General features: G+C 45.9%; 1 protein-coding gene across 2 annotated transcripts in view; it reads left to right on the top strand.

The window, feature by feature from the left end:
• CNOT7 (CCR4-NOT transcription complex subunit 7) overlaps positions 1-4,773 on the top strand; it is an 85,773-nt gene extending 81,000 nt beyond the window's left edge. For both annotated transcript variants that reach the window (XM_075334407.1, XM_075334413.1), the window contains one exon: positions 3,306-4,773. In XM_075334407.1, the coding sequence (XP_075190522.1) occupies positions 3,306-3,434 (129 nt within the window). In that variant the 3' untranslated portion in view covers positions 3,435-4,773. The remainder of the gene's footprint in view (positions 1-3,305) is intronic.
• The last annotated feature ends 11,641 nt before the right edge of the window (positions 4,774-16,414 follow it).

The following is a 16,414-nucleotide window of genomic DNA, read 5'->3' as shown; positions in this document are numbered from 1 at the left end:
AATTATTCCTTATATTATATGTAATTTACACAATGATAAATATATAATGGAACCATGAACACCATTAACAACCAGGTAGGGCCATGTCACTATCTAATAGAAAGGAAAATTTTTCTTTCACTACCCATCCATCTGAGTCCCTAATAATAACTAGTGGGGAGGAAAATTTCCTCAAAAATTCCCATCCATCAGGGTCCCTAATCCAATTGGGACAATGTCATGGCAAAGAGTGGCAATGGCATATCAAGACACTTAGAGGAATAAAGTTCCAGGGCTAACATAAGTATAATAGACCGGTGGCATGTTTTTACCTGGGAAGCAATGGTGGTCAGAGAGAGGTGTAAATCCGCGTCCTTCCCGATGGCCGTTTCGGCTATGAAGCCTTCGTCAGGGGGCGTGGACAAGTGAGGGGAGGTGTGAGTTAAAAAGAGGCGGTAACCAATCAGTGTCGGCCATTATGACCGTGACGCATGCAGTATCCAAGGCAGAGCGGGACGCTCCACAGCAGCCGAATCATCACCTGTCCGACAGTTCCGGTCACATGACCGCCACGTGTGCGCATCACTTGGCCGCCATGTGAGCAGACGTCACACAGGGAGAGAGCGGCGCGGCGGTGCAGTGACGTCGCTCCCCGGGCGCATGCGCACCGTCACCTAGACAGGCAATGTACACAGCAGGATTGGTACTACAAAGTGGAAGATCTCATAGAGGAGGACAGAATCCTTATATATATCTCTCCCCAAATGACCAACGACTATTACAATATAGTTCTGCATAGCTGCATTATATATGGGGATAAGAGCTATAGATCTGTTATATATATATATATATATATATATATATATATATATATATATATATATATATATATATATATATATATATATATATATATATATATATAATATATATATATATATAAAATGAAATACATATAAAGAATATACAAATAGCAGCATATCTTACTATAGATAGGTGGAAAATATAGAAGATAGACAAATGGGGAGAAGAGCACGATAAATAGTTTCACACAAAAGGTAAAAAGCATATATAGTATCACTCATACGGTGTATAACATGTTTGCCCACAGTAAAAATAACAATATTATCATGTAAAGAATAATGCTATTCACGATGCTGCAGTCCAGATTCTTCCTATAGGTGACACATGAAGAGGTGCAGAATATTACAACTTCCATCCTCGGGGACAAATCCTGAAATTGGAGGAAAGACGCCTAGAATAGATAAAATTAAAATAAAATAAATAACAATAAAAACAACACAACAAACCCCCTCAAGAGTTAATAGAGGGCCACGGCTATCACAAAAATGAGGCATAGGAAATATTCTCATTCAATCCCAAGGGGTGAAGAGTTTTTAATGTCCAAATCCATCTCGTCTCCATTCTGGACAATCTTTGACTAATCTTTCCCCCACGAATCCCAGAGTCAAGATGGTCGATGCCCCTGACCCGTAGCAGTGTAGGGTCTGATTGATGGTATTGTCTAAAGTGCCGTGGGATAGTTTTTAATGATACAATATCGGAGCAATTTGCTGCTGTAACTATCCCATTAACATGCTCCCGGATGCGTACTTTAAATTGTCTAGTTGTCAGGCCGACATATATTTTGGGGCAGGGGCAGGTGGCATAATAGATGACCGCTGACGTAGTACAAGAGATGAATTTTTTAATAAAGAAAGTGTGAATCCCAGAAGAGTCCATAAATGTGTCTGTCCTGTCTACATTTGGACAGGCCACACACCGACCACAGGGTACACAGCCAATGCGAGGGGCCACAATGCCAAATGGAGATGGCTGAATACCCTTATCATAGTGGCTGGCTAAAAGGTGGTCACGGAGATTTTTGGATCTCCAAATGCTCATCATTGGCCTATCGGGGATCATCTGAGCCAAAATAGGGTCGGCCTGCAGAACTGGCCAAAATTTCTGCAGGCACGATCTCATGGCTGAAAATTGGCCATGGTAGTCAGTGACAAATCTCAGATTCTCCCGTGATAGAGGTCTCCTGGGGGCATACAACAGGGAGTGACGGGTAGAATGTCGTGTCCGGTTGTAGGCTCTCTTCACACATCGCTTACTGTAACCTCTTGCATAGAATCTATGCTTGAGGTCCAGAGCTCTTTCTTCAAAATCCAGATCAGTGGAGCAGATCCTGCGAAGTCGTAGGAACTGGCCCACTGGAATGGATCGGATCATATGACCGGGATGGGACGAGGTTGCATGCAAAAGCATGTTCCCTGCGGTCTTCTTACGAAAAATGACGGTTTGAATGATGTTGTGAGAGTCTCTTTTGACGGTAACGTCAAGAAAATCGACGGACATGGCATGGTGAGTATAGGTAATACGAATATTTAGATCATTAAAGTTCAGGACCTTCATGAAGTCATGGAGCTCCGTCTCCGTACCCTGCCAGATCATGAAGATGTCATCGATGTACCGTGTCTGCCTTAGGCAGATTCTCAAAGAGATCTCTATATTTACATATTAAAGGTAATCTGTCAGCCCGGTTTTGCTATGTAATCTGAGGACAGAATGCAGCTAGGTTAAGCACAGAATTCAGAGATGTGTCTCTTATCACCCTGTGCGCTCTTTACTTATAATATAGGTTTTATCACTATTTGATTATTACTGCGAGGTCTGGAGCTCAGTGACTAATTACAGCCCCTCCTGTGATTAGCAGGTCACTGTCAGTAGACTGTGTACACAGTGATCCTGGTGTGTGCCTGTTTAGCTTTCTCCGCTCTACTTCATTCTACAGCTAAGAACTCTGCGTTACAACAGCTGCACCCAGTAAACCAAGTGATACATCTTTGAATTCAGGATCCTATCCTACATTATGCTGCTCTCAGAGAAGGTAGCAAAAACCTGCTGACAGATTCCCTATAAGAAAAAGATTAATTTCTTTTGTAATACAACATTGGAGTACAGATATCAAAGTATCATTTTATTCAAATTCCTATGGCCTTACATATGCATGTAAATGGTTTAGGAGGGTTGAGCATACTGAAAGACCCTTTACTTGTGTATGTATGTGTGTATATTACATACAATTATACTATATACTATGCAGCATGATATACATCTGATTAGGCCATCACTTGTATAGGTCATGTTCTGCATTTGTGTTTTACAACATTGCTGATAGGTTTATTGGTTCAACAGATGATCTCCTACTTGATTCTCTATGAAGATAGTAATTTTGTCGAGCTGTGAGAAGTAATGACCGTTGTATCTCTTCTTACTGACTGTCAACATCTAACTATTTTTCTACCATTCTACTGCAGATGTTCTTTGAAGACCACATAGATGACGCTAAGTACTGTGGCCATTTATACGGCTTGGGTTCGGGGTCATCTTACGTCCAGAATGGGACTGGCAATGCATACGAAGAAGAAGCCAACAAGCAGCCGTGACCTAAAAAAGTAGAACTTTTTTTATATTGCCAAGCTCAGTCACTTTCTACATGTTTTATCTCTGCTCAGATTTCTTGGTTATCATCTCTCAAAACCATTTACTTTCTGTCTTACTTTACCAGCATGGAACCACTTGGCCTTCAGATTTGTGTGTCACGTTTATGTTTGCCTTATCTATTGTAGATCTTCATCTACACTATGCACTAACCCAACCTTACCCCAGTACATCATTACTATTGGGGAATCCGAGATACTGCCTCCAAAATGTTTCTAAATGATTCAACAAAAAATTGACTAAATGGCACTTATGTTTTTGAAAAGGATTTCCGATGATCTCCCCCTCCTGATCAATCTCCTTTAAAAGCCTTAAAGAGCTAATCCCTATACTTCTATGGTCTGTACACAACAGGGGTGTCAGACCCTAAAGCAAACAACCTTCCTTCAAGGAAGATGACTAGATCAAGGTGCTTCCTGCGAAATAAGTCACTAAACCCTCTCCAGAACTTGTTGCACTTTTGTCTTAGGAAACACTCGATTTTTATCCCCAAATCCAGGTTTACTTATTACAGTCTCCATTTTTATTTTTATGAAACAGTATTTATTAGGTGCTTGCGTTTTGGATATTGATAGTGATTTGTTAGGGAAAAATAAGCTGCATGCAAAAAAAGGAAGAAAACATAGTTCACGCAAAAAACCCCAGGAATCCAAAAGCCCAACGAGTTGGATAGAGATCTCCATTGCAGAGCATCAGACACTAGAAAATACAATTTGGTTTTGTATTTTGCTATAGTTATTGCTATAATTATTTGTTGTAACAACAAAATGAAAAGTTTTAGCTTTGGCATGAGGAGATCTCTATATACCGCAGTGGTGGATGCATCATATCACGATGGAGAGGAGGAGGACGCACCAGACATGGATCCGTGCTGCCATCACTGATGTAGTGGACAATACTGCAGCTCTTGTTGATTCTTTTCTATTTTTTGCTAATATATTTTTTTATATTGTTACCATCGATCTGCAGTACTACTTTTTTAGCCATCACAGTGATGATTTGCAGATACATAGGATTTGTTTTGTCTCAAGGGAATTGATAGTAAATTCAGATTTCCCAACAAAGGGATGGTGTGTGTTTTATCCACATTTCACCTGTATGAAACACAATGCAATGTCATCAGGACTATTTACCTTTATATTTTGAAATATCTTGTTTTTTTTTTTTTTTTCAGCGTTACAACGTTGTAACCGTGTGATCCTTTTTAATGCATATAATAGAAAATGTTTGCAAACAAAGGATATTTGTTTTTAGAGCTTTTGTAAATAAAGGCTGAAAAAAGTTGTGGGCTTTTTCATTTAAACCGGGGGTGGACAATTTAATTTTCCCAAGGGGCTACATTAGGCACTGACACCGTTGTGAAGGGGCGAAAAAAATCGTCTGAACTTAATTCAACTCAGTATTCATTTTATCACTTTATAAGAACCAGTAAATTCTATGGTTGTGATTCCCTGCTACAGGAAATAATGGAGGGCACAATAAGCCCTATGTAACTTGTATTAGCAGTAAAGCGGACTTTACACGCTACGATATCGTTAATGTTTTATCGTCGGGGTCACGTCGTTAGTGACATACATCCGGCGTCATTAATGTTATCGCAGCGTGTGACACCTATGTGCGACCTAAGTGGCAAAAATCGTTTGCCGTGGAGAGGTCGTCCTAAAACCAATAATCGTTCACCTCTCATTAGCGATGTTGTTCCTCGTTCCTGCGGCAGCACACATCGCTGTGTGTGACACCGCAGGAGCGAGGAACATCTCCTTACCTGCCTCCACCGGCAATGCAAAAGGAAAGAGGTGGGCAGGATGTTTACGTCCCGCTCATCTCCGCCCCTCCGCTTCTATTGGACGGCTGCCGTGTGACGTTGCTGTGACGCCGCACGACCCGCCCCCTTAGAAAGGAAGCGGATCGCCGGCCATAGCTACGTTGCAGGGCAGGTAAGCCGTGTGATGGGGGAGCACGATTTTGTGCGCGACGGGCAGCGATATGCCCGTGTCGCACAAACAATGGGGGCGGGTACGCACGATAGCAATATCGTTACCAATAAAGGTCGCTTTACACGCTGTGACATCGCTCAAGCAGTCTCGTTGGGGTCACGGAATTTGTGGCGCACATCCGGTCGCTTTAGCGATGCCGTTGCGTATGACACCTTTGAGCGATTTTGCATCGTTACAAAAACGTGCAAAATCGCTCATCGGTGACATGAGGATACATTCTCGAATATCGTTGCTGCAGCAGTAACGAAGTTGTTCCTCGTTCCTGCGGCAGCACACATCGGTACGTGTGACACCGCAGGAACGAGGAACCTCTCCTTACCTGCCTTCCGCCCGCAATGCGGAAGGAAGGAGGTGGGCAGGATGTCCGTCACGCTCATCTCCGCTTCTATTAGGCGGCGGTTCAGTGACGCAGCTGTGATGTCGATGTGACGCTGAACGAACCGCCCCCTTAGAAAGGAGGCGTTTCGCCGGTCACAGCGACGTCGCAGGCCAGGTAAGTAGTGCGACGGGTCTGGGCGATTTTGTGCGCCACGGGCAGCAATTTGCCCGTGTCGCACAACCGATGGGGGCGGGTACCCACGCTAGCGATATCGGTCACGATATCGCAGCGTGTAAAACGGCTTTAAAGCCCCCTTAACTATAAATCATACCTCTGGTAAGCAAACACCAGAGCAGTGCAGAGATGTGTCCCTGGAGCATGAAACAGTGAGAAACTGATCATATTATTATTTTCATATTGCAAAACCCAATGGACAACCCAATTATTATTGGACAACCGCTTCTAAATGCACCCAAAGTGCTGTATTAATGTATAAATACATGGTGCGGCAGCACACAGTGGTTAATGAATACAAGAACTCCAATATTGCTGTAAATGTTAAAAAGGTAAAGTACTTGGCATTGTTTGATCAAAACCTGTAAAAGCCTCCAACCACGTCAAATTACCTTTCATTTATAACTAGTGATGGGCGAGCGTGCTCAGCACTGCTCATTACTCGATCGAGCATTGAAGTGCTGGGGTACTTGCGGTGTTTGGTGGAGTATTGCGGATGCTCGGATATTTTGTCCATGAAACAATGACCATATCGCACAGGCTTCTTTCATTCATTGCATGATGTGTGCAGGCATCGTAGGGAGAGTCACTCATAGTCTCTGCATGGCTGTCCCAGGGGATAAAACAACGTTCCCTTATGTAGTGTGACCCAATAAAACCCACCCTCCCGCCGGAAATGCTCTGTTTGTTGCTGGCAGTATGTGGAAGAAGACCCGAACAAACCAATCATTGAGTTTCCATAATGCTCGATATCGGTGGCGGGCTCGTCTTAGAGTCCAACCAGCTCGAATCGAGTAACGAGCATTTAGTGCTCATCCATCACTGTTTATAACTTGTACAGCAATATTGAAGTTCATACATTCATTTGTCGCATGTATGCTTATATTGGCCACAATGTATTTGTGCATGTGTACATTAATTTAATACTATGCGGGCCCTAATTTATTTTATTTTTTTATAGTGTTTTCTGGTTAGGTGTCAATCAGATGTCAGAGTTTTTTTTTTACACACGAGAAACAGACTGTTTCCTAAGTGATTTTCATCAGGTTTTTTTTCAAGGATAAGAAAAAAAAAAAAAGTTTCTCCGCCACCTCTTCTCAGTTAGTGAAAAACGGATAGCACACGGATGGCAACCAAGTGTCAGGTATTTTGTTTGTTTTTTTTCTCCACTTACTCATAAACTTGCATTGGCGATTTTGATCCAACCCTTGGATCAATGTTGTAAATGTCTCTGTAATTTTTCACTGACCACTATACTATGTTCAATGAAAAATATCTGACATGAACAGCCCCCATAAGCTATTACAGGTATGAGTACTATCCAAAAAAAAAATGGGTAGCACCTGAATGTGAAAAACTGCTGTCTGTATGAGGCCTTAAAGCTTTCTGGTCTTCGGTTGTATGTGCCGGACTGAAATAATAGACTCAAAAGGAGTGAGTAACATCTGATTATATCTCTATCTTTCCACCATTTCTCCAGCACTAACATCCCGACTTCAGGTAAATTCACAGCTGCTGCCAATCACTGGCCTCAGCTGCTGAAGATGTCTACATCAGCAGAGCCACTGAGCTTAGATTACTGACTGACAGCAGCGGTGAACTATAGTTGTGATATCACCACTCCTGCCAGTGAACAAAGATCGTAGCAGTGGTGGGGAGACAGCAATAGAACCGGGGAGGGTGAATCACATCAGATTTATTATTTAAGCTACTGCCTGGCACTATAGGGCAAAAACCTATAATCGGAAAACATCAATATATAAAAACTTCATGTACCTCCTGCAACATTCCTCTGCTCTAAGCAGTGAGTCCTCTGTGGCTCCTGTGACACACGGTCACCATCGGGGGACACAGGGCTCAAGAGTGGCCGAACGACATTGGTGCAAGAAGTAAGTATACTTTTTTTATTTATTGCAGCTATCTAGGACAGGGTTCCCCAACCCCAAGTCCTCGAGGGCCGCCAACAGTGCATGTTTTCAGGATTTCCTTAGCATTGCATGGGTCTTGGAATCAACTGTGCAGGTGATTAAATTATCACATGTGCAATACTAAGGAAATCCTGAAAACGTGTCGCGGGCGGAGGGGACGCGCTCGCCACGCTCGGGTCCGGGGCTTCTGCTGCTGCTCGGTGGCTCGATCGGTGGGCTGGACCCGGGGACTCGAGCAGCGCTCCTCGTCCACGAGTGAAAAGGGGGTGGCTTGTTTAGGGAGAGAGTTCGTGACGCCACCCACGGGTCGTGGTGATAAAGGGCACCACCGCTGCTGGTGACGGAGATCCCGGGAGCGATGGTAGGGAGCAGCTAGGATGTTGTCCCCTCCGTGGGTAGGGGTTGGTGATCCCGGGGCCCGGTAGTGTAACGGGGAGGCTGCATGGCTGGGATGCAAGGTTGCAGGGGCAGCGCAGCGCGGTGCCGAATGGCACTGGTGTACTCACTCAGGCAGTCAATGACAAAGTCTCTGGTAAACCAAACGGCTGGATGGACGGGTTCCGCAGCCGGCTGCAGTGTTTGTGCTCTCTCCCCGGACAGTGTGATGGTGGCTGTCTTTCCCTGCACCTGGTTAGAATGTTCTGACTCCTGTGGTTGCCCACCGGTAGTCCGCTCCCCGGCGTATAGGTACCGTAGGAGCCCGTTTTGCCCGCAGGCGCTGGCCCTTGGATCTCTAGCCTATGGCGGTGGCTGTATATCCTCACGGTGTGGACTGTTGCCTTCTGTCGGGTCTTGGTTGTTAGGAAAACCCTGGGGTTCCGGTCACACTCGGATTTGACCGTTGTCGGCGGCTCCAAGCCTAGTCTGGGTCCGTTGGCCCTGCCTGTGTGCTTAGCTTCACTCCGCTCCCCGGTTCGGTACCGGCGGGCCACCGCTCGACCCCGGTCCTACGGTTCCACAGAGATCCACTAACTCCTGCAGACGTCCACCACCGTCTGCCAACCTTGCTGTTTGTGTCTGGGCCCCTACACAGACACCGACAGTTTCTGACCTCTCACTTTCACTGTCTACACAAAACTGTCACTTTTCCCGCCTCCAGACCTGTGAACTCCTCGGTGAGTGGGGCCAACCACCTGACTCTGCCACACCTGCTGTGGACATCAGACCCTGGAGGGAGGCAACAAGGGTTTTTGTTTGACTGGTGTGACTATCCAGGGGAGGGGGGGTGTGTGGTGTTATGTCTGTGACTACCTGGCTAGTCCAGGGCGTCACACATGCACTGTTGGCGGCCCTTGAGGACTGGAATTGGGGACCCATGATCTAGGACAGACCTGGGCAAGGGGCGGCCCGTGGGCCACATCTGGCCCGCCTGCTCTCTGTGACCGGCCCGCCCGTCTTCAGCCGGTGCAGTGGAGCCGGGCTGCAGCGTGCCGAGCAGGGAGAGATCCTGTGCAGGTCCGCACAGTCAATGCAGGCAGCGGAACGCAGGAGTCTTTCCTCTGTTCCCTGCCGGCACTAATTGTCACTGACACACGCACGCGCTCTGACGTTGTCAGTACTGCGCTGCGTGTGTCATTTCAAAAGTTCCCGCCCGCCCTGCAGGAGAAGGAGCAGCACAGCAGATGGAATAATTCATCTTGCAGGACCTGCGATGACGTCACGCCCATGTGACTGTGTGGGAGGAGACACAGGATGCCGGGCAGAAAGCAAAGATAGTGAATCCTGAAGGAGATGTGGACACATGATGACTGGTAATGAGAAAAGAGGGGACATGAGGGGGAGGGGGGCTGCAGGGTGAGTGCATATGAGGGAAGATGGAGTTGCAGGGTGAGTGGCATATGAGGGAAGATGGACTTGCAGGGTGAGTGGCATATGTGGGAAGATGGAGTTGCAGGGTGAGTGGCATATGAGGGAAGATGGAGTTGCAGGGTGAGTGGCATATGAGGGAAGATGGAGTTGCAGGGTGAGTGGCATATGTGGGAAGATGGAGTTGCAGGGTGAGTGGCATATGTGGGAAGATGGAGTTGCAGGGTGAGTGGCATATGTGGGAAGATGGAGTTGCAGGGTGAGTGGCATATGTGGGAAGATGGAGTTGCAGGGTGAGTGGCATATGAGGGAAGATGGAGCTGCAGGGTGAGTGGCATATGAGGGAAGATGGAGTTGCAGGGTGAGTGGCATATGAGGGAAGATGGAGTTGCAGGGTGAGTGGCATATGAGGGAAGATGGAGTTGCAGGGTGAGTGGCATATGAGGGAAGATGGAGTTGCAGGGTGAGTGGCATATGTGGGAAGATGGAGTTGCAGGGTGAGTGGCATATGAGGTAAGATGGAGTTGCAAGGTGAGTGGCATATGTGGGAAGATGGAGTTGCAGGGTGAGTGGCATATGAGGGAAGATGGAGTTGCAGGGTGAGTGGCATATGTGGGAAGATGGAGTTGCAGGGTGAGTGGCATATGAGGGAAGATGGAGTTGCAGGGTGAGTGGCATATGAGGGAAGATGGAGTTGCAGGGTGAGTGGCATATGTGGGAAGATGGAGTTGCAGGGTGAGTGGCATCTGAGGGAAGATGGAGTTGCAGGGTTAGTGGCATATGTGGGAAGATGGAGTTGCAGGGTGAGTGGCATATGAGGGAAGATGGAGTTGCAGGGTGAGTGGCATATGAGGGCTGCAGACTGACAGAAGGATGTGAAGGGGTGCAGAGTGTTTGAGAGGGGTAAGTTGGGGTACAGGCAGGGTGAGATATGTGGGCAGGGTGTGTGACATATGGGGGTGTAGTGTGTGTGATATGGGGGTGCAGGCTGTATGGGGTGTAGTGTGTGTGATATGGGGGTGCAGGCTGTATGGGGAGCAGGGTGTGTGACATATGGGGGTGTAGTATATTACAGGTGTGCTATATGGAGGTGTAGTATATTACAGGTGTGCTCTATGGAGGTGTAGTATATTACAGGTGTACTATATGGAGGTGTAGTATATTACAGGTGTGCTATATGGAGGTGTATATTACAGGTGTGCTATATGGAGGTGTAGTATATTACAGGTGTGCTATATAGGGGTGTAGTGATGTAGTATATTACAGGTGTAGTATATTACAGGTGTGCTATATAGGGGTGTAGTGATGTAGTATATTACAGGTGTGCTATATGGAGGTGTAGTATATTACAGGTGTAGTATATAGGGGTGTAGTGATGTAGTATATTACAGGTGTGCTATATGGAGGTGTAGTATATTACAGGTGTGCTATATGGAGGTGTAGTATATTACAGGTGTGCTATATGGGGGTGTACTATATTACAGGTGTAGTATATGGGGTGTAGTGATGTACTATATTACAGGTGTAGTATATGGGGTGTAGTGATGTAGTATATTAAAGGTGTACTATATGGAGTTGTAGTATATTACAGGTGTGCTATATGGAGGTGTAGTATATTACAGGTGTGCTATATGGAGGTGTAGTATATTACAGGTGTGCTATATGGAGGTGTAGTATATTACAGGTGTACTATATGGAGGTGTACTATATTACAGGTGTAGTATATGGGGTGTAGTGATGTAGTATATTACAGGTGTAGTATATAGGGGTGTAATGATGTAGTATATCGGAGGTGTATTATATAGTGGTGTAGTATATTACAGGTATATGGAGGGAGTGTAGTATAATACAAGTGTAGTATATAGGGGTGTAGTGGTGTAGTTTATTACAGGTGTAGTATATGGAGGGGGTGTAGTGATGTAGTATATTGGGTAGAACTGAGGTAATTATATTAGTCCGGCCCTCTAAACCAATCCCAATTTCTCATGCGGCCCCATGGGAAAATTAATTGCCCACCCCTGATCTAGGAGCATTTATAGTGGCTTTCCACTACTGGACAACAACTGGTTAAAAAGTTAAGGACTCCAGTTAAATTAAAAACAATGGATACTCTCTTCCCACAGCAAGCCGTTCTAGCAGTGTTGGTGGCACTGTTCCCAGAGAGTTATATCACATTGTTGTGTCCTGTGACCACTGCAGCCAGTCTGTGGATGCTGTTTAACTGCAGCCTTTGCTATTTTGTCAGAGTGGATGTCTGCCGCCGATTGTCTGCTGTTGATTAGCTGCAGCAGTCACAGGACACAACGTCACTTCACTCTCCAAAACAAAAACAGAGTCACGAACACCACTGGCATTGCTGCAACAGGCGAGGATTCCTTGCTTTTATTTTAATTGGGGTTCTGAATTGATTATTGAGCGGTCCAGTGTGGGTTTACACATCAAGAATATGTAATATATATGCAGGAGCATTATTCAACTTATAGTAAAAACATTGTGGCCTCATGCTCTTGGGTCATGTGGATCCATCCAAGTGGAATGAATATGTAAGTTTTATATTGAATATATATAGACACACCATATACGTGGATGTACATGTGCATGAGGCCCAAATATTTTTTCATCAGGTCTAAAGTGTGATTCTGGCACAAAATGGGGTTTCTTCTCTTCCAGCATCACACACTGGGCAGGGAGAAAATATATTTATGCCGCTTATTATTTTGAAATGGCTTTTTACCATGGACATATGACAGACACTAGCACCGCATCGGTACTGGCCGCACTGCCTCAGAACTTCAGCGTCGCCCTAGCAGCTCCCTCTAGACGTTAAGCGCCTCCCCTGCAGCTCCCTCAGGACGTTCAGCGCCGCCCCTGCAGCTCCCTCAGGACGTTCAGCGCCGCCCCTGCAGCTCCCTCAGGACGTTCAGCGCCGCCCCTGCAGCTCCCTCAGGACGTTCAGCGCCGCCCCTGCAGCTCCCTCAGGACGTTCAGCGCCGCCCCTGCAGCTCCCTCAGGACGTTCAGCGCCGCCCCTGCAGCTCCCTCAGGACGTTCAGCGCCGCCCCTGCAGCTCCCTCAGGACGTTCAGCGCCGCCCCTGCAGCTCCCTCAGGACGTTCAGCGCCGCCCCTGCAGCTCCCTCAGGACGTTCAGCGCCGCCCCTGCAGCTCCCTCAGGACGTTCAGCGCCGCCCCTGCAGCTCCCTCAGGACGTTCAGCGCCGCCCCTGCAGCTCCCTCAGGACGTTCAGCGCCGCCCCTGCAGCTCCCTCAGGACGTTCAGCGCCGCCCCTGCAGCTCCCTCAGGACGTTCAGCGCCGCCCCTGCAGTTCCCTACTGACGTTCATCACCACCCCCTGCAGCTCCCTCTGGACATTCAACGTCACCCCTGTTGCTCCCTCTGGACATTCAGCGTCGCCCCTGTTGCTCCCTCAGGACATTCAGTGCTGCCCCTGCTGCTCCCTCAGGACATTCAGCGCCGCCCCTGCAGCTCCCTGCGGACATTAAGCGCCGCCCCTGCAGCTCCCTCTGGATGTTCAGCGCCGCCCCTGCAGCTCCCTCTGGACGTGCATCGCCGCCCCTGCAGCTCCCTCTGGACGTTTAGCGCCACCCCTGCAGCTCCCTCTGGACGTTTAGCGCCACCCCTGCAGCTCCCTCTGGACGTTTAGCGCCACCCCTGCAGCTCCCTCTGGACGTTTAGCGCCACCCCTGCAGCTCCCTCTGGATGTTCAGCGCCACCCCTGCAGCTCCCTCTGGATGTTCAGCGCCACCCCTGCAGCTCCCTCTGGATGTTCAGCGCCGCCCCTGCAGCTCCCTCAGGACATTCAGACATTCAGTGCCGCCCCTGCAGCTCCCTCAGGACATTCAGACATTCAGTGCCGCCCCTGCAGCTCCCTCAGGACGTTCATTCAGCTCTGCCTTCGTGAAGTTCAGAGCTGCCATTGGACGGCCAACAGCACCAGAATTTTTAATTCCGGTTTTGGAGCCACTCAGACAGCAGAACGGCCACATGTGGCCTGCAGGCAGCAGTTTGCCCAGCCCTGATTTAAACTACCATATCAGTAGCCACCAGCGGGCACAGATTACAAACGGTAAGTTCTTTTAATTGTGAGGCCATGTTATTGGTGCAGAATTCAGCTTTCAGCAGGATCATCAGCTCTGACATTTGTGCTAAAATGAACTGGTTTATTTATGCCGTAGAACTGCCATTATCTGCATCATCATGTTATGGAGGATTCTAAGAGAGAGCTGACAAAACAGAGCGGTCACAACACAAACTAGAACAGCTACACACACATAACCTATATATGCTATGGCTAGGTTTATTCTTTAATTGGCGCCCCCTCATTTGTGGACTCCAAGAGGCTGAGGCTTCTGGCTTCCCTGCCTCAGGGGTGGCAGCCTTGATGGTCATTAGCCTGCAATTCTAAGTTCTATTTAGCATTTCAATAAATCCGGCTTTCTTATGGTTTCTGCAAAAAAACCCCACGTTTTTGCGGTTACATTGTCTTTGTTTTCAGATGCTTTTTTTTTTTTTTTTACTGAAACACATTCCTGTTAAATGCAACCTGTCATGTCCAGAAAACTCTATTAACCTGCAGATATGGGGTTAATCTGCAGACTAATATTGTTCTAAAACTGCCTGTCCGCCGCACAGTAATGAGTTCCAGACTACTGGGGATTGAATACAAATGCACAAATTTTCAGATCTATATTTTTAAAGTATTTAGAAAACTATGTATCATTTCCTTAACACTTCACACTTCACAAAAAAGAGAGAAAGAGAGAGAGAAAAAAAAAAAAATCCGGATCGTGCAGCCGGATTTCCGTGACCGGGTCGGACCCGGATCAGAGTCTGAAACAGCGCGGAGCCGGATTTTTACAGTTCGGATCCGCTCAACACTACACATAATCCCAATAAAATACATGTGAGGTTTTGGGTTTAACATGAAAAAAATGTGGAAAAGTTCATGGATGAGGTATGAATACTTTTTCAAGCCACTGTGTGTATATTTGTTAACAAAAAAATTGTATTATAGAAATATCTTCAAGTTACTTCTATTAAAAAAGATTGGTTATAAAAAATATTTGTTTAATTTTAAAGATGGTGCCCTATGGTAAGTAACATCGCTTGTCTCCTTGTTATTTGTATATAACTGTTTTTTAGTGTCTGAGCATGCGCAGTAGATCTTTTATTCTCCAGTCATGCTCGCTGATCTCAGTGGTAAAAGTGTTTTCTCCTCCTTGCCAGCTGATGTTCTACTAGAGTAGTAATAATGGCACAGTGTGTACAGAGCCAGCTTGGACATTAGAAATCTAATTTCAATGCTTTCTCTGGCTACTGTAACGGAACACACATGGCCGAGGAAGGGAAGCCAATCTGTCAAGATAGTTGCAAACAGCAGTGAATCTAGATTCCTCTGTTTATACTATTCCCTCTTTTTACTTTTCTAAGAAATAACCTGCCGGTATGGGGGGGGGGGGGATTATACGTCAACCGCTGAGTGCAGCAAATAATGACAGGCTAATAAAGAATGTACATGCTCGGCCACCAAAGCATAGTTATATACAAAAAATGAGGAGACAGAGAATATTACTAATTCTATAGGGCACCATCCTTATAATATAGAGTCATATGAAAAAGTTTGGGCACCCCTATTAATGTTAACCTTTTTTCTTTATAACAATTTGGGTTTTTGCAACAGCTATTTCAGTTTCATATATCTAATAACTGATGGACTGAGTAATATTTCTGGATTGAAATGAGGTTTATTGTACTAACAGAAAATGTGCAATCTGCATTTAAACAAAATTTGACCAGTGCAAAAGTATGGGCACCCTTATCAATTTCTTTATGTGAACACTCCTAACTACTTTTTACTGACTTACTCAAGCACTGAATTGGTTTTGTAACCTCATTGAGCTTTGAACTTCATAGGTAGGTTTATCCAATCATGAGAAAAGGTATTTAAGGTGGCCACTTGCAAGTAGCTCTCCTATTTGAATCTCCTATGAAGAGTGGCATCATGGGCTCCTCAAAACAACTCTCAAATGTTCTGAAAACAAAGATTATTCAACATAGTTGTTCAGGGGAAGGATACAAAAAGTTGTCTCTGAGATTTAAACTGTCAGTTTCCACTGTGAGGAACATAGTAAGGAAATGGAAGAACCAAGATGAGCAATATACTGCAGGATGGGCTGCATACAGGGATTGAATTTAGCTTCCCAAAGATGTGATAAACCACAGTTAATTTATGTTTTGGGGGGTTGGGCGACAATCACTTTTTCACGTGGGGACCTGTAGGTTTGGATTTATTTTTCTCTTAATAATAAAGATCTTCATTTATAAACTGCATTTTGTGTTTACTTGTGTTATTTGTGTTTATTATTTAAATTTGTTTAGTGATCTGAGGTCTAAGGGGAAAATGTTTCTCCTTGTGGAGACTGACAAACCAATCTGGCTGTCAGTGGTGAGGAGTCTTGTAGCTGCAATGCTCCTCTGGGAAATATTCAAATTGTCTCTTCAGAGAGGAAGGAGACAAACTCTAGCGCCACCTATAGGAGGTAGCAATCCTAAAAGTCAAAAGTGGTTCTTTAACAAGCCTTTTCATATGACCTAGGATTTATGCCAGATCAAAACCCCAATTT

The sequence above is a fragment of the Anomaloglossus baeobatrachus genome, chromosome 1 (assembly GCF_048569485.1).
Source record: "Anomaloglossus baeobatrachus isolate aAnoBae1 chromosome 1, aAnoBae1.hap1, whole genome shotgun sequence".
Lineage (NCBI taxonomy): Eukaryota > Metazoa > Chordata > Amphibia > Anura > Aromobatidae > Anomaloglossus > Anomaloglossus baeobatrachus.
This window is presented reverse-complemented; position numbering and strand designations above follow the sequence as displayed.